At 41.5% G+C, this 24,176-nt stretch overlaps 1 protein-coding gene across 2 annotated transcripts; it reads left to right on the top strand.

The window, feature by feature from the left end:
- Positions 1–7,479: 7,479 nt before the first annotated feature.
- On the top strand, positions 7,480–20,903 carry TBX19 (T-box transcription factor 19). Of its 2 annotated transcripts, none has more exons than XM_075721593.1 (8): positions 7,480–7,691; positions 13,498–13,762; positions 15,652–15,786; positions 16,581–16,642; positions 17,749–17,810; positions 18,474–18,662; positions 19,534–19,666; positions 20,466–20,903. In XM_075721593.1, the coding sequence occupies exons 1-8, from the start codon at positions 7,495–7,497 to the stop codon at positions 20,698–20,700; spliced, it is 1,278 nt and encodes a 425-aa protein (XP_075577708.1). In that variant the 5' UTR covers positions 7,480–7,494; the 3' UTR covers positions 20,701–20,903. The 2 variants fall into 2 exon arrangements, with proteins under 2 accessions (XP_075577708.1, XP_009480981.1); XM_009482706.2 differs by having other exon boundaries at positions 7,495–7,691; positions 18,561–18,662.
- The last annotated feature ends 3,273 nt before the right edge of the window (positions 20,904–24,176 follow it).

Below are 24,176 nucleotides of genomic sequence, written 5' to 3'. Positions count from 1 at the left end.
AGTTGTAATTGCATTAAATGAATTGCTTTTGTGGTTAATAGGGGATTTTTAATGGTGCTGATTCTCCAGATGATGCTGGAATTGCTGTGGGTTGGGTTTTTTGTTTTGTTTGTTGTTTGGTTGGTTGGGTTTTTTTTTAAAAAGGATTTTTTTTTTAAAAAGTCTCATCCTCACTTCTTTTGCTGTGTATGTAACGTGCTGCTGAGGGAAGATTCTGTGTCACCACTGCTGTGCAGCTGCTTCACCCAGCCTATGTCTAGCTCAAACAAATTCTTACTGGCACAACACCATGCACCTAGACAACTGGTTGGCACAACTAGAGTTGTTAAGGTGGGGATGATATTTTTATTACTTCTTACTTACTTTTTTTACCTCAAGAGTTAACCTGGAGGTAAACTTTGGCTAAACTATTGGCTTAGTCCATGCTACAGAGCAAATAATTCCTGATGCTATTCTGTCAGTAAAGACTAGAGTTATGAAACAGCATGCTTCTGGCTCTTCTTTGTGGAATAAATACATTCTGAATACTGATGTACGCTAGAAGTAAAAAGCCAATGATTTATGAATGTGTGTTAAAAGTAGAGTTAGATGCAATGATTTTAATTTTTGTGTGAGGTTTTTTTTTAAATTTCAGAAACTATTGAACTTAAATGGACATTTAAGTTTGTGCCTAATCCACAGCAAGTCTTTGGGTGTGTTTTAATATTCCTTGGTAGGGTACATGGCTCTGCATTGGGCTGTTCAGAGTACATTAAACTTTCTTCTGACTGACAGAGCAAACCAAAGCAGTTGCATGTTTTTTGCAAGGGTGGTGGTGAGACTTGTATGCTGTGGGAGACTGTGTAGAGTTTTCAGTTACTTTTTTTTTTATTGTTCTTCTAAGCAAGTTCTGTCTCAAAGCTGACTAAACTGCAATTTCTGTCCTACAGGAAACTCCAAAGTTTTGTTTGAAATAGAAGCAGCAGCCTGTCTTCCTGTAATATAGAAACCTAGGGGGTTGTATTTTATCTTTTTGAAAAGGTTTGAGCTTCCAAGGGCTGTCAGGAGAACTTGATATATCTATTTCATATCAAGATGGCTATGAATCTGAGTCTTAAAAGGACAATAAATCTTTTCCATATTTAATAGCTTAGAGCTATTTTGCTTGCCTAGTTCAGCCTCCTGCATAACAACAAAGTTGTTGAACTTGGCTGCATCATTCTCATGCTGAGGTCTTAATGCCTGAATGATTTTTAAAAAATAAATGAAATTAAGTCTTCATTTGAAATCTCTAAACAATGAACAATCAGCTGCCCTCTAGGGAAAGTGCAGTCTGTAGATGACTTTGCCCCTTGGAAATTCTCTGAAAGGTTTTATCAGTTGTGCTACAGTATCTAGTCCCCTGAATGCCATTCGTAAATATTGGGGCAGAGTCATCAGCACCACATTCAAATTCAGTGACAAGACTCTTGGAAGGCTGCTGTACCCACACCTGCCCCTTTCCCTTCTCCTTCCACAAGGTCTGATTTGCAAGAGTGGGTATTTTGTGGATGCAGGAAGTTCAAGGTTGGGGGTTGATATTTATTTCCTTCCCTTACTTATACTTTTCCTATTGAGTTCAGTCTTGGTTGCAGTATCAGTGGGGGTACAGGCTTGTAACTGCCCAGCGATGAAGAGCTGGGGGTGCCTAAAGAGAACAAAATCCTCCATTTTCTCACTTTTCTGAAGAAAGCCGCTGATGAATTAGACACGGAATAGTATATCTAAGCTGCCAATCTTTGGGATTGATATTTTAAGTTATTTAAGCTATTTGAAACCCTTTAAAGTTTTTCTTGGGTTCCCTTGTGGCATCTCTAAGAGAGGTTATTCCTGAGAGTTTGTGCTTTAAAATCTCTGCAGAAGCAAGTGTGGGGTAACCCTGGCATAGTGGATAAATGGTACATTGAAACTATTGGCTGGCCAACATCATTTCATCACAGCTCTGAACGGGTGTCACTTCCAAAAATAACGAAGTATGAAAACAAATTATTTTATTATGGGCACGTACTCCCGTGTTTTCTAGTGGTGTGTAACAGGATGTCTTTTTTGAGAGAATCAAATCCTTCAAACAAGTTATGCTTGCAACTTGTTAAACCTTTTTGTTAACTATGACAGTTAACTTACACATCCAAGTCAAAAGTGCATGTTTGATTTCCCTACTATAAACACTGAACATATTACTTTTGTTCTGAGATGTTGTAAATAGAATTTAAAGTTTGTTTAGAATCTCTTAAATTCTTTATTATTTTCTGATCTTAAAAATGGGGACAGTAATAGTGTCTTGCTCTAGGTGCAAATCCATGTCTGGAGACAGCACTGAAGATCTTCAAGTAGGAAGAACAGATTAGGGAAAAGTATAATTACTGTTTAAAACAAACTGACTTACATTTATCCCCAGCCTGGCTGCATCAGGCTTTGGTTTTTTTTTTTTAGGGTTGTTTCCCCCCCCCCCCGCCTTTCTTTTTTAAAAAGAAGAAAGGTTGCTTTGGAAAGCCTCATGCTTTCTGGGCTCAGAATTAATCTCAGTTATAATCTCAATTATAACACCAGGCAGGGAGGTACTACTTGAATGAGCTGCCTGCCTCACTGCTAAAAACATGCCTGGTGGAAGTTATTGAAACTGTCGTGTCCCCCCGTCCCCCTCCCGACATTAATGAAAAGGCTAATCTTCTCTAAGTCTCTTCTAACCTACCAATCTCTTAAGGGGCTGGATCCATGATTAAAAAACAGAGGGAAAGCAGCTGTCTTTTTATCCTCTTTTAATTATTCCTTGGTAGTTGATAGGTGTTGATTTCCTGGGAGTGTCATGGTGATGGAGGTTACATTTCCCTGTGTTGTTGGGACTAAATGTTCAGTGGCGGTTAGTTGTTTGAATGGTTCAGTGGGAGCTTTGGAGACGGAAAGAGTGAGTCTTGTTCTCTGCGATTTCATCTGATCACGAAGAGCTGCCTTTTATTTGGAAACATGCACCCAAAGGCCAAAAAACAGCTATCCAATGTCAAGGCAAGGAAGGCCTCTTTAATTACCTTTTTTCTTTTTTGCTTTCTGCTGTATCTCACCAGCTGGTGGCCAGGAGGGTTTTAGAACGAGTTTAATTAGAAAGTCAAAAATAACACCTTGCTTTTTCCTGCTCTAACTTGGTGAATAAACTCCAGTAAGTGTTGCAGGATTGTTCTTTCACTGCTCTCCCCAGTCCTCATTGCTTCCTTTAAAAAGAGGAGTCACTAAATTCTTATTAGTAAATCCTGGACATGGCTGGAGATGATTGAGTGGTGTACTTGCGTTTTTACCTAGTAGGGGTTGGCTCTGCCTGGCTATGAGCCACAAGGTGTCTGATCCCTGCTTGGAAGTGCCCAGCTTGCCCAGCTGGGTTTCAGGGGAAGTTTACAACATTGCAGGTTCTGTATGAGCCTTTTCTGCTCCCTCTGATGCCCCTACTGATTTGCTTGTTTAATTAAACGGGCGTCAAGTGCAAGAAGGGTGCTAGCCTTCTGTCCTTTGGCCCTGCTCTGTCCCACTTGCAGTGGCAATGATTATCAGTCACCTTGTTGCTGTGTTATTCTGTACATACAGCTGCCTTTTCTTCAAATGTCAGGTTCAGAGAGAGATTTAACTTCCAGCCCAATAAATAACCCACCGGACATCTAAGAATGGGTTATTCTCAGTGCCCCAACAATACCTACGTCCAGTGACATTAATCTGTTTGTACCTTAGTTTCAGCATCTGTAGACTTGGAAAGATTAGTCTTGCAAGAAAGTAGGAGAGAGAAGGGATGTTTGGGAAGTGTTCAAAGGCATTATTTAGCTGAACAGAGGGATGTAAGATTAGAGGATGTCTCTTACTTCTCCTAAACCAGTCTAAATATCCAAAGTAAAGATTTCCACCCTTAATACTTTTTTAAATGAAAAGCCAACAATAAGGAAATAACATTGACTATGAATCTATCTGTTTGGTTTCTCTTCTGCAGCCCTCTCCCATGGCAGCTGTGTGAAGCAGAGGCAGTGTACGATGTGAGGAAGCCTGATGTGTGGGATTGGATTCATATAGGTCTGGATGTGTGTTTTAAAGTAAAATCTCAGGCCCAAGTGCATTCAGCTGATCATTTGCTTGCATGCATGCAAACTTGTTATTTCTTCAGCAGATTCTTCTTCTTCACCACTCAGCAGTGAGCTGTGCCTTCTGGATATGTTGCTACAAACATCACAAATTGCTCTTAGTCTGAACTCTTACAGCTGAAACACCCTTCCACACGCTGAAAATAGCAATTGGGCTATTCCCACTAGCCAACCACAGGTAACAACTCTCATTTTGGAAAATGCTGTGGTTGCAGGCATCCTGAGCTATGGTAACAGTTATAAAATTAAAATTCAAACTGTATGAAAGTCAGGTATTTTAAGAGATTAGATTTAGGCTTGGTTTTTTTTTTTTTTCCCCCCTGGGAGACAAGACTTTCAAGCATCAGGCACCTTGTGTGAGTGATAACCATAAGCACCCAAGTGTAACTTACTTTTAGTATCTGAAAGTGCATTGTATTATTGTGCAGGATGCAAATTTCAGTATGATACTCCAAAGCAAATGCCTTCATGCTTCTCCCTAGCTAGCTGTAAAAAAATCCAGTCTTATTGATGAAAAACTAGCTTCCGAGCCCATTACTGGAATGGGTCCATTATCCATTCCTTCTATATATTCTTCCTTTTCCACAGCTCTGTCCCAGGAATGCTTTGGGCAAGCAATGGACTCAGGGCAGGACCTCCCTTCCTTCTGCTTTGTGGCTGCGTCCATTTCCAATCCATCTTTTCTGAGCGTATTCTTTGCCTCTAGCAATTCACCAGTGTCTGCTGGTGAGACAGCATTTCACTTCCTCATTTTGGAACTCTTCCACCAACGTGAACTGTTGTTGTTTTTGTGCGTGCTTGTGATTTCCTCTAAGCTCTAAGCATCTTGAGGAAGGCAGGTTGGATCTGATTTTTCAGAGGCTCTGATCTGGTATCACTCCATTTGAAGCCCTGTGGGAGAGATGGGCAATCAGTCTTCTGAAAACCAAGCTGTTTCCCTTTTTATTTGTCTATAGAAAGAACTGTGTGTAACTACTGAAATATTACTACTTTTATGAACTATTGTCTCTTTACTTGCCCCAACTTTGAATCTCCTGATTTCTGAGCAACTAGTTCTAAAAAATGCTGTGTGGAAATAGGGCTTTGACTGAAAAAAAACCCCAAAACCCAAACCCAAACCCCACACCAAAATAACACCGATGTATTTGGTTTAGAGCTGTCTGAAAAACTGAAGTTGTTGAACTGAAATACACAGTACTTCAACCAGCTCTGATTTCTGTGTTTATTTACATTTATAATATAATGAAACTAAAAACTGTCTCACATAGTCTCCTATGCATTCGCTATGCCATTTGATCACATGCAAGGAAAAAATTACAGTATTAGCCTCTCTCCCCTCTTTGAGCATTTGGAAAGGAGAACCCAAAGATAAATGTATTCCACGTTACACAAACATACTACCCGAGATGCAATTATTTTTCCAAAAGCAAAGTGGCACACTTCCAAGTACCTAAATATCCTATAGATTTTAAAGTACATTCTTCAGTTGTTCAACAGCAAAAGTGGGCTGGATATTAACTAGAAGTTGCTATTTGACACCTTCTAGTGTAACTCACAAGGTGAGTTAACTGATAGAGTAATCTAGGTAATTTTGTTATGAGTTGACAGTTAAAAAAAAGGTACATAAAGGCTGAAAAGAAGAGAGGGAAGATGTGTTAGAATGTGAAGTTGGAAGTAGCATGATTGGGATTAACCAGATATAAAAATACTTCAGACCTGTCTGGCTTGCAACTTCCAATGGTGCTGAGATTGCTGGGAATTGAGGGTTCTCTCCTAAAGTCTCCCGTTCTGCGGAATGTCACATTGCTGCACACATGTAGCTGTGCAGTTTTGAGGACTCGCAGCCAGTACCCTTACTGCATGTAGGGCTTGAGGGATTGGTAGGACTAGTTGCCAAATAAGGTGCCGTACAACACAAATAAGGTCAATGAGCTCTGGCCCTTGCTGCTTAGGTAGATGATATCTCTCAGGTTTTTTAACTGCAAGATCTGTTGAGCCTTTTCAAATGATGGATTTAGCTTAAATCCTGTTTTACAAAGTTTGCCAGACTCTTTCTTGTCTTTATAAATCTCATCAGTGATCCAGCAAGTCATTTCATCTTTTAGAAAGAACCAGAAGCACAGGAATTCAACAGGGGCTATTGAACTAAATGAATGCAAAGTTCTCAATAAGTAGCCAGAAAATATATTTCTCTAAAAATGACTTCCAACAGTATGTTTTCATAATCAAGTCCCTGACTATGTCATGTCCAACAGACCGGAAATTTCAGAGACACTATCGGAGCTAGATGCATGCGGAGAAATTAGGCACTCAAATGCTTTGTCATGTGCCAAAGTCTAATGTTTATGGGTCACCGGTATTCATGTGGCTTCCGCTTAACCCTTTAGCATGGAACTGAACCCAGGTCTCTCATATCCTTGGCTGAGTGCTGGAATTGTTGGACTTCTCAGTAAAATGGTGGCTTCTTTGTGGAGGGTATGTGCGGCTGATCAGGCTTGTCAGAGAAGGTCTCAGCCTGAGGTCAGAGGGAGTGCCCGTTTTAGGGATGCTGAGGGAGCTTTTGTATGAGATGGACCTTAAACAGGTCAGCAATGCCAGGCCTGAGTCAGTCAGGCTCACACCCAGCCCCAGAAGCGTGGGGTCTATCCCTGGAAATGCAGCCAGAGGTGCCTGTAAGGTGCAGCAGGGGTTTTGTGAATGACAGCAGGACCAGGGGATGGACACAGTAGGCATCAACGGTGGAGTGTAGGGATGCTACCTTCTCCTTGTGCATTGAAACCTCAATGCAGAAGGGTCTCTTACTATTACATTTTGATTTAGGAACATAGAGGAACAAGGTTAATGCATTTATTCAACGTGCCTGGTGAAAATATTTTAAGACTACCTTCTCTGTGTAACTATCTTGACTGTTACCAGCTCCTTCAGTTAAAGTCCGCATCAGCGTGAACGCAATTTCCATGCATTGTTTCAGTCTGGAAATGAAACAATTTTCATTAATGGAAACCTGGTTCTCAAGCAGAACAATTAGACCCACTTCAGGTTGAAAAAAGATAAAAGCATGCTAATTTGGATGGAGGACTCTTCTTTCAAGGCAGCCAATTGAGTCATCAGCCTGCCACCCACCTGACCGTCTGACAGGTAATTAGGAGATAGTCCTCTTTTTGTGTGGAGTGTGTGCGTAACCCTCCACACACTGGTGTCACTGCCCATTGGGACTTCCAGAGGAAAGAGCTAGTCAGTGGCAAAAGAGTGAGGGGAGCACGTTTGTCAGACAGTGCCCAATGAACTGACTTGGGTTTTGATTTAGCTCATTATTTTTGTCTTTTAACAGCTACCTGAAGTTTCTGGCAGTAAAGTCGTTATGGCAGACCTGGGCTGCAAAAAACCCAGCGACTGCACCGTCTCCAGGCTACTCAGCGTAGTGGAGAGTGAACTCCGGGCTGGGAGAGACAAAGGCGACCCCACTGAGAAACAGCTCCAGGTCGTCTTAGAGGATGCGACGCTCTGGCAGAGATTCAGGGAAGTCACTAATGAGATGATTGTGACCAAGAATGGCAGGTGAGTGATCTGCTCAGCGTTGTGGGCTATGTGTAGATGACAGCCAGGGGGGTTAAGAAGTATAATAATAAACTGTGTGTGCAGACTAGAAAGAACTGCAATAAGGACCTAACTGTTTTATCCCTGCAGCCTCACAGTCCCCTAAAACCAGCATATGAACAGAATTGGGTGTCCCTGCTCCTTTTTGGTCACTGCTAAACCATTCCTGCCACCCTTTATCCCTGCTTGTGAAACATGCTGGAGAAATACATTGACTGACTTGAGGTTGCACAGTAAGGGAACTTTTGCAAGGGAATAGATGGTACCTTTCAAAACCTTTTGAATGACTTCTTGTACTAATAATCATCAGCCTTTATTAGCAAGTCCTTACCTGTAGACCTCAATTTACCGTACAGAAGCAGATTGGTGGTGTTATCTCCAGCTGCAGTTTCTGTCTCTCTGGCCTTGGGTATTAACAGCTTGTACAAGCAGTCTGTACTAGAGTGGGGTACAATAAAACTGTGCCCTACATGGCATGTATGTGCAGTCTGGATTGTGTGGTCCCACAATGGTATCGCTCCATAGCTGTTGCTGGTGCCCTTAGAAGCAAGTGTGGAATACTGGTTAACACTGTGTTTTAGAAAGACAAAATACTGTGATGTAAATGGATCACATATCTTACTATTTGGGGAGCACAGGAAGGCATAGGAAAAGAGTGCAAAACCTGTCAAGAAGGATACTAATTCTGAATCAGATGCTAGCTTGAAGGAGGCTCTCCAGAGAGGTTCTGCTCTGAACTGGACTGACAAGAGTCCAGCCCATACCAAACAGGCAGCTACTAGAATAAGGTTTGCTGGTACAGTTGTACTAAGGTTTTTATTTAATCTCCCTTCGCCACCCCTCTGCCATCCCCTGTCTCCACACCTCCCCCCCGCAACATGCACACATTTCTTTTGCAAGACCTCTCAGGAGGTCCGCATAGGAGAGAGGAATTAAGAGATGGAGAGAAAGATTTACTCATATGGCGTGACCTTTATTAATTTTGCAGACTTTGATTTAGCAGAATTTGTGATCAATGTTGCTGTTGACTGTAGCTTGACAAGGGACATAGGTGAAAGCAGTTAAAAGGAAAAATCTAGTCTGTTGGCCCAGAAAAGTTATTCTGTTGAGAGAACAGCTACCTTCCCAAAGTATCAGCTCTTGGTGTAACACTGCGTGTTGCCATCCTGATGCCTCCTAATAACCTATAGGGATAGAAATCTTCTGCTGAGGTTTGCTTTACACCAAGAAGCTGCTTTTGCTTCATTTAAATTGCTTTAAAAACTGCTGTTAGGCTACAACAAACTTCTGAGTGGACTTTCATTTAGTGTAAGGTAGCTTAAACTGACTCCTTAGTAGCTTAAGTGACCAAAAATGAGGTAAGACAGGTCTGCCTCTAATTAATTAAATTGGTACAAAGAATGGCACCAGCAGGGTTTTTTCAATTTCTTTCCTCTCAGCTAATGTAAATCATGATTGCATGGTGATACTAGTTCTCCCTAAAATGTCTAGGTGAATGCATAGCTAAAATCTTTTATGATGATGATAAGGGAATCTGTTGTTACTTGAGTGTGCCTGGTTACTTTTTATTTCATTGTGTAAGCTGCCTTATTTTTCTTTATTCTAACTTATGCACTCCTTATCAGCTTCATCCAATTTTTCCTGAAGCCAGTGACAGCTCTAGTAATGTCAGTGGGGGCAGGAACAGGTTCTTTATGATCAAACTACAGCAATCTCAAAATAAAAAAATATAAAAGTATGTTACACTGTCATCTGCATAAACCCTTTTAACAAAGTTAGTGTAGCATCAGGGACTATGAAAAAGGATATGTTGCATTTCTGAAAGTATCTTCCGTAACAAACGCATCAGCGCACTGATAAAAAGGCAATACAGACAGCGGCCTGCAGCAAAGCTCTCTGAACAACCCCATGCTATTCAAAAGGAGACAAACTTGAGACAGTTTTCTACGAGTGCTGAGGTTTTTTCAGGTTCAAGATTCTCCAGTGAATCCCCTTCTCCAGAGGGATTCTCAATAGAAAAATTATCGATGTACTTCTGCTGCTGCTTAAATCAGTGGAACTAATTGAGTCATTCTTGCTGAAAGGTATATGAACACTTTTGAAAACTGTGTTCTACAATTAATGAGAAAAGCCGGTCTGAACTTCTGCATTGGAAAACTAAGGCAGTTAGTGTGGACACATTGTTAGCAAAACTCAGAAATTAAACTGAAACCTGATACAGGAGCATCCCAGAGGATGAAAGGCTGATTGATTAGTGATCCTTAAGTGTAAAATTCTAGCATGCACAATTCTATCTGCTGTGATTGAGTCATCTCTAACTGGTACCGAGGATCCCAAAATGTTACAATTAGATCAACCAACTTCAGTGTTAATGCATAGATGTGTCTCCATTGCTGTATTGTACTTCATTATAATAATCACCTGCCATAGCAATATGCCTAGGTACACAGGGAAGATGGATATATTCTGAACAGGACAGGCACCAGTGAAATTCAACCACAGGCTATATCACAAAATACATCCCAATGGATGCAGTTGATATGGTGGGAATCAGTCTCCTATTTTACTCAGATTTATTGTATTCAATTGGCATTTCAATAACAAATGCTCTGTTTTCTGATTAAGTAGGTTTTCTCTCTGTGTTTATACGATATTAACTATGTAGTATCCTGAGACTTTGCAATCTATGTGTCTGCCTGGAGGCAGGAAGGTGCCACTGTTTCCCTCTGCATATGGGGAGAATCTACAGTGGATCAATGCAGGCAAATGTGGCGGGGGGCAGAAGCCCTTTCCAGGCTTAAATACTAAAGCAACTTGACCGGTTACTACACATTCAAGTTTGATATCAAACATCTTCCCACTCAAGTTCTGTGCTGTGGAGTAACTGCAGTAGATCTGCTCTAAAAAAATTGAAGATGCTGAAGTGCTCAGCTATTGCAGTAACAGAGGTCACGTGTGTACCTACCTGATCGTTGAAGCAAACATTCTGACTGAAACAGATTTGGAGAAATCATCATTTGCCATGCTAAAAGAAAGACAAATGCTATTTTAACAGTAAAGCCACTTAATCAGCAGAACAAGTGAGGTGGTAGGTTTTCCATTGTTAGAATCTGTACAGTCAAGACATGCTGGGTTCAAGCGAGGTGGGGATTAACTGTGTGTGAAGCAGAGTTTAACGCAGGGAAGTGCTATAATCTCTGTGATACAAGAGGTTAGAGTTGATGATGACTGTATTGTCTTCTGGCATTAGTCTGTAGGTCTTTTGGGGATAAACTCAAGCCTCTCAAGTAGAAAGGCAGAGAAGACTGCATTGTGGGCAGGGGAATTAGCAATCTGTATGTAACACAAATAGTTCTGAGAAATCTAGTGAAATTAAATTTTCAGGTGGGTAAGTTTTCCCCTCCAATTTCAGGTAAATATCTAAGAGTTTTACTCTGAAGACTGACTGTAGGAGGTCTGGGGGCTATAGGGAGCAATGTGTCCATACTTTTTATCACATCCCAGTTTGATGGCTGGTGCATCCTCATCAGAAAAACACATTAAATGTAGCATATAAATCCTTGGCTAAGCTTCTATTTAGTTAGAAAGATCACAGTTCAATATATCTTTCTCAATGTTGCACTGGCCCTACATCACCAAGTATTCATATTAGATGGAAAATCTCAAATTTCTCAAATCCTGTCTTTTGCTGTGAGCAGAATGTGGTGAATGTATACAGCAAGAACTATATAGAGGTGCCCAGAAAGGTAAGTGGTGAGCGGGATGTTATAAGACCATAGGAGATTGTCAGCAGTTGGGGGCCACTGGAGAGTATGGCTGAGGGGGCAGAGACTTTTGGTGTCCCTTGAGACAGCCTGGCATTTCGGTTCCCTTCTTCTGTATTTTGGACATCTTGCACTGCTACCTAGCTAAGCCTAGAGAGCTACCTTACCTTAGCCCCATGGCCATGGACCTCAGGCAATAATTGCTGTGGTTGCTTGGTGTAGCCAGCCTCTCTGTACCGCTATGGAAAAGGAGCTTGAAGATTCATTGGCCTCTGCATAAAAACGTGGCATGGCAAAATGGCAGTTGCCAGGAGAGGTCAGTATGGAGGTGTCTGGGGCACGGAGGCCTCTTACTCATATAAGAAGAATGTAGGAGGTGACATGTAAGAGCTATAATAATCCTCCACAGTTAATGATGTGTATTCCTTGACAAGCTAAGAAACTTAATGAATAGGACACCTTTGTTAGGAGACTCCTATGTTCTGCTGACCACAAATTTTTCCCAGTTCCTGAAACTGTTGGAGCCCTACTAACTATTGCTGCAGACTTTCAGGCACTGAGATGCCAATTCAAAGCTGTGTGGTATGAATCACAAGTACTGGGACAGACAGAAAACTTCCGAACATCTAGCTGTAAGCTGCTGCAAATCTCCTTTGCAAAAGAAAAAATAGTAATTAAAAGGGTATTGATGAAGGGTAGCATTGGACCTTTAAGCGCAGAAGGAGCTGCTCAAGGAAGATGTTTTGAAGTATTTTCCCAAAACTAAACAAAGGCAGGATTTCAGTTTTAAGATGGTGCGAAGGCTGGAGGATAGGTGTTTAGAGCTTAGTAATGGACAACACTGCATCTAAGGTGGAACTAAAAGCAGAAGAACCTGTCTTGATCAAGCTAATGAGGTCAGGGAATATGGAAGACCAAAGCAGGACCAAATTACTGGAAGAACTGCCAAGTGCAAGATCTAACAGCAAGGATTTTAACCAGACTTCTCAAACTGGAGATTTATGTAACGGTAGTGGGACAATACATGAATACTTGCACTTAAAAAAGGGAGAAAACACATTTCCACTATTAATATATGCTTGTAATAAGAATTCAGGATGTATTTTGAAGACAAGGATAATGAAATATGTGGAAGACAATAGAAAATGAGATAAAAAGGCATTTTATTAAATTTAAGTCATGCCAGACTAACCCAACACAACCCTGATAAAGAACTATTTTTACAAAAGGGAAATGTAGCAGACTTATCAGGGCATTTAGAATAGCGCTACCTGGAAACCATTACTCAAGTGGGAGATGTTGGTGATTAACACAAGAACCACAGGAAATGACAGAGGGAAGTGACTGACTTTGTTCACAAAGATTATAGAATATGACCATCCCTTCAAAGGAAGGGAGAAAACCCTTTGGTATAGAGCACGGGTCAATAAATCTAACTGGAATCTGAGGAGTGCCTGGCTGGGATTATGTCCTGAGTGCTGGAGATTGCAGGCTGATTTCAGAAGATATATCCAGAGTCAGACAAGGTGGGATTAGGCCACTGGATAGAGTACGGGAGTGTGTTTCAGGGGAATCTAAGCACCAAAGAAGTGCACTTTATAATAGGATTCTGCAGTGAATGCAGTGAATCTGTGGTTCAGCTCCACCTTGTCAGCCATTTTCAACTCTGTTCGTGCCTTCTTGTCCCACACCTAAGGATGTATTTAGCATGTCCAGATCCCATGGACTCTGCTTATGCTATACACAGTTCATTATGTTCCTAACTCTTGGCATGATCAAGACCTTAGTGCCCTACTTTAGAGATAACATTTTTTTCCAAATGATTGAAATAAAATAAAAATAAAATGAAGGATTAACCTTTAAGAGACTTATTCAGCTAGATGGAGGGAGGGAGGATGTTTTTTACATTGACCTAATCTGTGAGCATCTGGTCACAAACATACTGAGGAACATCTTTCAAAACCAGTTTCCAGTGGCGCGCCCCTCTTTTGTTTCCTGGCCAGGCGGATGTTCCCTGTTTTGAAGATCAGCGTGTCAGGCTTGGACCCAAACGCCATGTATTCCTTCCTGTTGGACTTTGCCCCGACTGATGGCCATCGCTGGAAGTATGTCAATGGAGAATGGGTGCCGGCTGGGAAGCCAGAGCCGTCAAACCACAGCTGCGTCTACATCCACCCAGACTCTCCCAACTTTGGGGCCCATTGGATGAAAGCTGCCATTTCCTTCAGCAAAGTCAAACTTACCAACAAGCTCAATGGGAGTGGGCAGGTATGGCCTGATGTTTCCCCATACACCTCTTGGCTTCAATTGCAAGCACCTACTAATCAAGAAATATCAAGGGTGCATTTATGTAATTATAGAGGCCCTTACAGGCCTCTTCACCCACAGATGCCAATTATTCTCTGGAGGCCAAATGTAAACAGGAATAAACAGGCCTTAATTGGCGCTTTCAGATTTTAATGGACTTCTTGATGTTAAGAGAGACAGAGTGCTGTGGTTTACTTAATCATCAGGGGGCTTTTCAGAGTTGGTCTTGTGTGCTGGGGATTTTTACACAGGACTTCAGAGAAGGGGGAAAAAATGGTCATGGGTATTAGGTTTTTGTTGTGTTCCCCCATGTTGTTTGGTGTAAGTGGAATGTTGGCAGGAGTCAGATAGCAGAATAAAAGGCTGCTCCTAAATGAAATAATTACTATGTCTGCTTCTGCATCATGATAATTATCAATATTCTATTGAATCAGCTTTGGCCTTTGGAAAGAAACCACATGTACCAGAAATAAGTGACTTTCTCTTTGAACCCCTTAAAAATGCAAACAGGAAAATTAGTTTTGTTTTGTATTTTATTTTTGATGATGCATCTGAAGGTAAAATGTTGCACAAGACCTTTTGTTTGCTTGTTTGTTTTGTACAAAACTCCTACATTGGATGACACTTGTCAGCCCAGAATCAATTTCTTTCATGTAAATATTATACGTTCTCTATCTGTTATTTCCATTAGGTTTGTGAGGTACCTCCATAAGCCTAGTACCCTAATTAGGTAGGAAATTATCTCAGTTTTTACAGACTGGAGAACAGAAAGATGACCTGACTTTTCCTAAGTCACACATGGAATCAGCACACAAGATTTATTGTGAAGCATAGAATGGGATCTGAATTTGCAAATTCTTGTCCTGCATCCAAGACCTCAGAAAAGTCAAAGGCCTCAGAAAAGTATGCATGGGGGTAAAAAAGCTACAGGAAACCAACTTGGAGGGTCAAAGAGACCCTGGGGAAAAAACAGGGGAATGTGATATGTATATATGGTGAAGTGGAGAGGAAAAAAGTAGAAAGCAGGGGAGGAAAAGCCATATGAGACAGAGCCCCAACAAAAGTCACTAAATGGAAGTCACTAAATAACAAACAACTGAAACTCCCCTTGTTTTGTTTTGAAATCTTGACAACAGTGTTAAGGTAAACCACGTACCCACTCTGTGCTTCAGCTTCCCCTTCTGTGGTGTTATTAGAAAGTAATAGCTAACTAGCAGTGCTTTATGTTAATGGGTGTATTCTTCCATATATATATATATATGCACACAGCACTTTCCAAAGTACAGATTTTTTTAAAAAGTATCTTCTTCTTGCAGTAGAGAGAATTAAGCAATGTAATAGACTTCCTGAGGAAGGTGTATTGTGGAATCAACACTATTCACAGCTTTTAATTCCAGGTTAGAAACATCTGCCAAGGCTTGTTTAGATACACTTCATCTTGCCCAGAAAGATGACTAGATGACTGCCCCAGCTCCCTCCTGGCCCTGATTTCTGTGATGACGATTCTGAGTCTTTCAGATAGTAGAAGCAGGGCAGGGATTGCCCCTTAACTGTTTCAACAGCCTCTAGTGCAGTGGAAGCCCAATGGTTTGAAGGACATAGTTGCTAAGACAAATACTCTCTAATGCTGCTGTAGCGAAAGCTTTAAATCCGAGTCCAGTGAAGCCTCACTCTGTTCAGCCCTGTGGTTCATCAGAAGGGAGGAAGACACCTGCCCTTCTGCTCTAAATAATCACTGACTTGGGAGGTTTAGCAGTGACATCTGGTCTATTATAGAGCCAGAGCAAAAGAGCAGCTGTGGGATACCAGGGTGGCATTGGAGTCTGTCTGTCTTCTTTTGTTTTCTGCAGATAATGTTGAACTCCCTGCATAAATATGAGCCCCAGGTACACATAGTTCGCGTAGGAGGCCCCCACCGGATGGTGATGAACTGTTCCTTCCCTGAGACGCAGTTCATAGCTGTGACTGCCTATCAAAATGAAGAGGTAGGCGGATACCACGCTGTGTTCTTGGTCATCACTGATGAGATATATTAAAAGCTTATTGACTACAAGATCAGCATGGACAGACAGGTCCTTTTCTTGTTTCCCCACTAGTCCCATGCAGTGTAATGCTCCATCCAGTCTAATACTTTGCCTTCTCTCTGCAGTAGAACATTGTCTAATCCAGTGTCTGGGTGTAGTACCAAGCCAGGTTTAGCTTAATATCCTGCCACAGCTATTCCAGACTGGTCCATCTGTCCTGGCACCCCAATCCCTTACTGGAAAAAACCCTACATTCAAGTCCAATGTCTTTCTCCAGCAATGACCGATAGTTATAACAATAACCCTACCTTCTCCCCGCTCCTTATAATACATACAATTCCAGAGCAACACAACATTCCGTGGGAAAATTTCTTCCCAACCCCAAAATTGTAACTGAGGGATTGTGACGATTGCGAACTCACGTGCCATATACCTTAGCTAGTGTTGCTGCAGATTAGATTCATACTTGGTAGGAATTCCATGTTTAAACTCTCTTGAAAGGGCTCCCCATCCCACAGGATTTCCCAGACTAGACCACACCATTAGGCTGCCCTGACAGGTGGCACTGATCAGTACGCAGCACCCTGCAATGAGCAAAAGCTCTCTCATAGCCAGCCCTGGAAAACATCATGTATGGGGATATATTTTGCTGGGGTAACCAAGGCAGTTCCACTTAGATTACTGTGGAAGATGTTTTGTCAAGTATCTCTTCCAAATTGCCTTCACTAACATGCCTTGTTTTCTGTAAACTCAAGATAACAGCTCTCAAAATCAAGTATAATCCCTTTGCCAAAGCCTTCCTGGATGCAAAAGAAAGGTGAGTTCATCTTTTTTTTTTGCTCTGGTAGCATTTTCCTGCTGCTATGGTTAAAACTGTGGCATCACAATGTGAAAGATAGATTATATAACTTAATCTTGTTTCTGCTGTCTTAAATCCAGAGTCACTCCACTGAAATTAGTGGGGAGTCTCTCTATATAATTATTATCACAATAGGGTCTGAAGTGGGTGAGTATCCTCTTGGGGATCCTAGGACTTAGCACTGTCTACACAAGAAGCCTGAAATGAGATGGTGTGAATTTCCCCAGTAATGTCATACACTGTGTATGTTCACTACATTGTACTTACGCTCCAATGAATCCCATAATTTGATAGCTCAGAGAGAATAAAAGTTAACTGCATGTGTAAAAAGCATAATTAAAGTGAAATTGCACTGTAACTGTAATATAACTATGCTGCTATTATTAAACCTGTGTGATAGTGTATGAAGTGCTTATTTAAAGTAACCTGTAGGTGCTCAGTATGTAAGATATTAGAGGTGCTTCCATCAGAAACAAATTGTGGTTTATCTTGCAAAGTTTTACTTGCATCATCCATGCTAATGCAATGGGGCATCCAAGTGAGGCATTCTGGTCCATAATTGCTAATAAACTTTGTTTGGACCTGCTATGTCTTCTGACATGAGAAGTGTCCCGCATGCCTGCAGGAGAACTTGTATTTCTTTCCGTTCCTCTCGCCACTTGAAAAGCTGCTCTGTCTCAGCGTCAGGGATCCCAGCTGTGGAGGGGGAATGCTGCCTTCGGCTTGCCTGGCTGAGCAGGAGGCAGAGAGAGCCCTGCCTTGGTCTGGGTGGGAAGCCAGGCTGAAGCAGGAACGGTGCCCACAGGTAGATTTAGAATTCCAGGTTCAGCTCCCAAATTTGGCACAAACTTAGGAACATTTTTATGCATGCCATGAAACATAAGTTCCTGCTTCCTTTATGGCAGACTGCAGTAAAGTCTACTGCTGTCTAGCAAATGATTAAAGAAGATGGATTTCCCTCCTTTTTAACTTACTGTTCCATTTTTTTTAGTGAACGGTTCTGTTTAACTTTCTTTTGTAATTTCTCAATGAGAAGTTTTACCACTAAGTATTTTGCTTTTCAGAAACCATCCCAAGGATGCTTCAGAAACAGTCTCTGAAGGTCAACATATGACATATTCTCACTGTAAGGTTTCTATTCATGTCAGCTGGAAGTTTTGTGTGATATGATAGGTTCTGGGAACCTGGGACTTGCTTAACTGGATCATACCACTCATTCACTGAGTCCTGAATTGTGCTTATAGAAAGGGACCCTTTAAAAAAAAAAAAAAAGAAGATTGAAGAAACCTCACAGTAGGAAATAATGCAACAGTTTCTGCAGAGGGATCATTTTCTTTATGATCCAGTTTTTCAATATTAAAAAGAATCTAGAATTAAGTTGATATATGACATTTTTAGGGCTTTCCCTTTATTTTGTATTTGTAACTGAATATTTTTGTCACCTATAAAATTCCCTTTCCTTGGTGAACAGGTAAAAAAAAATCTGGGGAGCAGAGGTTGTGTTTGTTTTAATGATCGTCAGTTTTTCTTTCATTTGTTCTTTGATGTTTATGACTTCTTCTGTTAGTTATTTTCCAGTCTTGTTTTTAGGTTTTGGGTTTTTTTGGGTTTGGGGTTTTTGTCTCTTTTTGTTGTTGTTGTTGTCTGTTGTCAGTTGTTCCATAAACCAGTATCTTGCAATCTGCTTCGTATTTCTGAGGCACAGCTGATTCTGCAAGAAGGCTGGTTACTTTATCATATTGCAGTGTCTTACTGCAATAATAGTCGTCTTCTCTCTTTCCCCTCAAAGTGGGTGGCTGGTTGATTTCCAACCCAGATCCAATGTGTGCGTCAGGAAGCTCTAATTATCAGTACACTGGACCTTTGCCTCTGCCAGCTCCACACACTCCCCACAGCTGTGAGCGATATTCAGCACTGCGAGGACATCGGGCTGCTCCGTACCCACCTTCCTACATGCAAAGAAATCATTCACCTACAGGTACAACTGCAATGCTGCTTTGCTTCCAGGGAACAGACACTCTCTGCCTGCCTGACCCTTGCTTTAGGTTAGCATGAGCATTAAAACAAGCAAGAGCTGAGGGTAGGAAAGAGCATGATGAGTCTCTAACAATCTGCACTGAAGCCTGCGTGCACAGGGTATGTTTAAGGCAGCAAAACAAGAGGTACAAAGAGCTGGGTGCACTGTAAGTGTTAATAATAAATGAGAGTGAACGATCTTGCTTAAGTACAGCTCCCAGTTATACAAACAGAGCATTTCAAGCCTTCTTGCAATGTCATGCCATGAAGCAGTTGTGCTCTCAGGTCGAAGCAGCCTTTAGGAACATGGTAGGAGCTGACTTGAGATGAGGGCATTTTGGTATTGCAAGAATGTCTTTTGAGTCCCTTTCACTCTCTAGATCTGGGTGCAGAGTTCCAGAAATTGATTGTCTTTTGATCAGAGGAAATTGGCCAGAAACAAGAGTAAGGATAAAGTAATCTGCTCACTAATTCTAATTTAGCAAGGTATCCTGTTTAATGGAAATATTTAAGCTCAAATTATAAAGAAGTCTGTATTGAAACATTGCCAGTCATATGGCAATTATCATTAATGAAAAGACTATTAGTCAGACTTGCCAAAATGTATATCCTATGTCTATCATGCTGTACGTTCTCATATATCACACCTGGAATTACAATGGCATCTTGCTACTCTCTTATTAAACACACAAATTTTGTACTTTTACCTATGGTTTGGAGCCTCGTGATCAGATGGCTTCCTCAGGCCTACCCATGTTCTGCTGCCTTAGGACAGTCTTTCTGCAATAGTCACTGAGGATTTATCTGTTGCTTTTTTTTTTTCCCCCACAAAGTTAATTTGTTGGAGAGCTCCAGCAATAATCTTCAGGTATTCTCAGGACATGACAGCTGGACTTTGCCATCCTCTCCACATGCTAATTTGCTCTCAGTGCCACACACGAAGGGAGCTGCCAGCCCTGGACCCAGGTAAAGTTACAGGAAAACTGCTGGTATTTGGAGCAGTGATGCTTGTAGGACTGCCCTAGTGATTCACGCTTTGTTGCAAGCTTTAATCGGTGTCCCGGATTTGAAACATGTCCTAATTGCCTAACTTGAGATTCCTGGACAGATTGTTCTGACAAGCTAATTATCCTCTGCTCTGAACTCAATGGGAGCTTCATTTTTCCCCCGCACTGCTGAAAACCAGGATCTTGGAACAGCCACAGAGAACTCTGATATCTACAGTCTGTGAGCATTTTAAAGCCGAATTATTTTTCTCTATATATTCCTCACTGTTCTCCTGCATGAAATGAGGATCCTACTCCCATGCAGGGATTTAACAATCTAATTCATGTTCTATTATAAAAATACTGTCAATAGGGTAGTAAACAAGGAATGGCTGGAATTTAGACCTAGAGAGTCAATTAATTATCAAGTATTTCCACTTCTTTTCCCAAAATAAAGGCACACATTTCTTCTCTGATTTAGATGCCAGGAAAATCAGCTGCAATTCTTTAAAATTCTTAAGCATTCACGAAAATGATCTTTAAATCTTGAAACCTCACTTGTATTTGTACATTTCTCTCCATGACTCTCCCCAAGGTCACCGAGTCTGATGGTTGCTGGTGGTTTTTCACTTAAGATCTGCAGGGCTGATCTAGTTTAGTAATTCAATTCAGATAACTGCCTTTTAGCAGATAACGCACTTGACTTTACCGTGGTAAGTCTCATGCAGGGGAAAATGCTTTGAAATAAGTCATTCAATTTGTACTGCTTTTTTTTCCAGCCACTACCCTTGCCTGTGGACAGTGAGCAACAGTGCTGTAAACGTTGCCAACCCAGGAAGCGAGGTGAACAGCAGCCCTTCAAGCATGTTTCTAAGGGGTAATGTCCCCTTACCTGCTGCATCATCAGTCCAAATCCCTCTGCAGGGAACGGTGTCTGGCAGCATGGAAATGCAAGGGGAAGCCGCTCTAGCCAGACTAGCCGACTCTGCGTGGACAACCTCACACTCCTTTTAATGAACAGGCAGCTCACGTGGGAAGCTCAGCCAAACGAGACTGACACAAATGGCAAACGATCCCCTAGGAGTGCAGCTCAGAGCAGGGATGTGTATGCAGAAAACTGACTTCATCAAACATCACTTTCCATAATGTACCTCTCGTGTACCAGAGAAGCCAAAATGCATAATGCAAGGGCAGGAAATGTTATGGGAACCGGCTTATTACTGTAACCTTTATGTGTCATTCAGGATGATGTCCGGAATCTTTATAGCTAGTTTTGCTTCTATATCACATAAAAAATGGTCAGACATGGGACTGAGCGAAGCAGACATGGCAGCTGGATATTCGCATGTAATTTTAAAAGTCCTTTCTGTAACTAATGGCTGAGTCCAGGGGAAATCGTGAGCAAGTTCGCAACTGGTAATTTGAAGGTATAGTGCTGCTTTAAGGACGGTTTGAATCTGTCACATGAAGGTTTTCACAATACCTGAAACTAAACCCTTCCGGGGATAAAATTAGTCTGACACCCTAATGCCACCTGCATACAGTATTCTCTGTCCCCTTCCCTTCTCCAACTCCTGTTTGCTGTTTGTGTGCTATAGGTACAATGGACACACTCAAGCTGAGAAAGTGGCTGCATTGTAGCAGCAGGGTGAAGGGCATCTAGTTTAGCATTTATAGTCTGATGTGATGGTCTTTTGAAATGAAAAGTTCCAATGTTTTCTATATGTGCTATTTTTGAAAGGGTGGAGGGAAAAGAATTATAGAAAAAAGATTCAGCTTGCATTTCCACTTTGCTTCAGGTATAGAGTACAAATAAAATATGAATAAATGGTGTATTATCTCCTCAGTGCCTTTCCGAGGTGTAAACACACATACAGTCTTTTTCACATAACAGCATTCCAGCAATTTAAAGCAGCTCTGCCAGAAGCAAGCTGACAGGACAGGAATTTTCTATTCCTTGGCCAGTGACTGGCTGTATGCTCTTGGGCATGGTATTTCATGTCTTTGTACCTGTTTCCCCTCTGACCTTTTGTCTGTTTTAGCTTCCTTTTTCAGGCTACAGCTTTTCTAGCCTGTGTGAGTGTACACCACCTAGCATAGTGGAGGCCTGATTCTGTCTGGGATTTCTAACCACTAGTGTGATGCAGATAATAGCAGTCATCCCCCAATGTTCCTTGTCCTCTCATGCACCTCCTCAGGCAAGCCCTATCAACTTCTCAGAGAAGAGTGCTGCCATTTGTTCTCTTGTAGGGGTAAAGAAAAAATTGTAAGCTAACTCATGTAGACATGTCTCTGTATAATAAAATGCCCAGCAGTAATTCAGTTCTGTTTACAGTCCTGAGCATTGATAGGGGCTGGGCAGATAGCCCTTGAAGAGGGAATCCTCAGCATAGGTATAGAAGAGGATTCTCCAACGCTCCTGTGAGCTGGTGTCTCTACAAAGGTGTTTCTGCTTCTGCCAGATACGGCAATATTCCCTTTGTGAATACTCATTTATTGCATACAGACTCTGGGAGCAGCATTTTATTTTGGGTACACATTAGGGGCAGCAGCAAGGAGAACATTTTCATTCAGGCCATCAAATGTGCATCTGTCTGGTGAACTCAGCAAGCTCCTGTTTCATATTCTGTTACCTTGGCCCTGAACCATCCCCTTAAGGTGCTCTCAGTGTTATGCATTTTCATGACTTCCCCGTCTGGCCTTTCAGATTTGCTGCAGGCAAGACAATGTGCCAGGATGCACTCAGTAACACTGTTAGTTTTACTGACTTGTGCTGCTATCCCCTAAAAGCAAAGTAATGAAGTTGCTTTGGATGTGCATTTTTATTAATAGAGGCATTGGAACAGGAGCTAATAAAGTGCAAAAAGCCCTGTGGCCTGCTATCAGTCTAATCCTTTTCAGTTGTGACTGTAAATCTGCTGTTCCACATTCTGTCAAAAGCTTACTGATGAGTTTCTCAATGTTATGTTTCTCTACCTTGCAGACAGAAATATAAGTAGGTGTTTCACTCAGAAATAGCTCTGCTTTACAGATGAGGTTTATTAACTAACTTAATGCTACCCTCTTCTGGCTGTTCAGCTCCCCACATACACACCACCTGCTGACTCTATATAAAATGGCTATACGTGCTAAAAAAAGGCAAGTAGTGACTTCTCTATGTTCCAGGATTTGCTATGCTCCTTCACAGTTAGCGAGTTGGATAATTTCTTAGTTTTCCCATATATTGCATTACAGTAACAGAAGAGTGATTATAAAGTGTTACACAAACTGCATTTTTATTTCACAAATAAACAATACAGGAGAAAATCCAATTAGCTTTCCTGATAGTCCCATAGGACTGAAAGGATTAAAAAAAGTATCAAAATGAACAGGCAGAGTAATTTTTCTTTCTTATCACTGTAAGAGCAGCCATGATTCATGTCACAGAAGGGAAAAAGTTCTGAGATCTCAGAAACAAGCTGGTTTTGTCATTGCAGACAATCTGATTTAGCCAAAGCCTAAGAAATGACATGGAGGGATAAAAATACCCCAGGCTTGCTCACTACCTTGACATTTTGCTACTTTGGTAAAGACTTTGAGAATTGGTATCTGGCTTGGACAGATCACTTCTAAGGAGCAGTGGGAGCATTGGAGAAAGCTTTTGCCACTTGTTCACAAGAAAAGCTGGTGTTTCACCTTTGCAGATCTCCTTTCCAAGCGCAGTGGAGTTCCCCACAGCTCAGTAGCAGGCCAGGATGCTGGCTGCGCCATCCTCCCATGGGAGGCAGTTTCCCTCAAACTGTATAAAACCATTCCCCTCCCAATAAACCATTATTGTGGATCTGATTTTGCACCTATAGTGCCCTTGTTACCCAGTAGATTTCTGCTTGCCATTAAAAACCATACAATAATAATTTCTGACTGAATATTTCACTGGTTGCAATGAGCAGTAACTGAAATTGCAGCAAGAGAACAAACCAACACCCCTCCCCCATTTTTATACATTTTGACAAAGTCACTTCTTGATTTTGTGGAAGAGAAATACATCAGGAGACTGGAAGAGCTCTTTTGAGGTCTCCAGGGTAAATATACTACCTGGTATTAATGATAGTTCATATTTTTTAGCTTAACTAGGTTATGGAGTCTCTTGGGCCATGAAACACAGTAGGTTTTGTCCTGACTGAGAAGCAATGCCGGGCGCATGGGCTGCAAGGCAGCTGTGCCGTACCTGTACCTGTCAGGCCTCTCACCTGGACAGCCAGAGGGCAAGGACTTGGGGGCACATCTCCATACAAACGTTTATGTAATTAGAGGGAGGAGCCATTTGTTTTCAATTTCTGCAGGGCTTTAGCACTGTGCCCAGGTGCTAGATCTGAGGTTGTTCATGTGACACCTCATTTAATTGTATCAAAAAAAACGGGGGAGAGGGAGAAGAAGCAGAAGATCTAAATGGTGAAAAATAAAACATGAAGACAAGCTGTTTTGCCTCCGATGCCGCAGTTTCTGCTCCG

Source organism: Pelecanus crispus, chromosome 1, assembly GCF_030463565.1.
Source record: "Pelecanus crispus isolate bPelCri1 chromosome 1, bPelCri1.pri, whole genome shotgun sequence".
Taxonomy (NCBI): Eukaryota; Metazoa; Chordata; class Aves; order Pelecaniformes; family Pelecanidae; genus Pelecanus; species Pelecanus crispus.
Note: the sequence above shows the minus strand (reverse complement) of the source record. Positions and strands in the feature narration are given on the sequence as shown.

What these genes read in the sequence shown, in the direction of transcription:
- TBX19 (XM_075721593.1), top strand. Translation starts at nt 7,495, where the DNA reads ATGGCAGACCTGGGCTGCAAAAAACCCAGCGACTGCACCGTCTCCAGG. An exon ending in ACATATGACATATTCTCACT is followed by an intron (nt 17,811 to 18,473) that starts GTAAGGTTTCTA and finishes TTCCCCTCAAAG; the next exon opens with TGGGTGGCTGGTTGATTTCC. An exon ending in GCTGCCAGCCCTGGACCCAG is followed by an intron (nt 19,667 to 20,465) that starts GTAAAGTTACAG and finishes TTTTTTTTCCAG; the next exon opens with CCACTACCCTTGCCTGTGGA.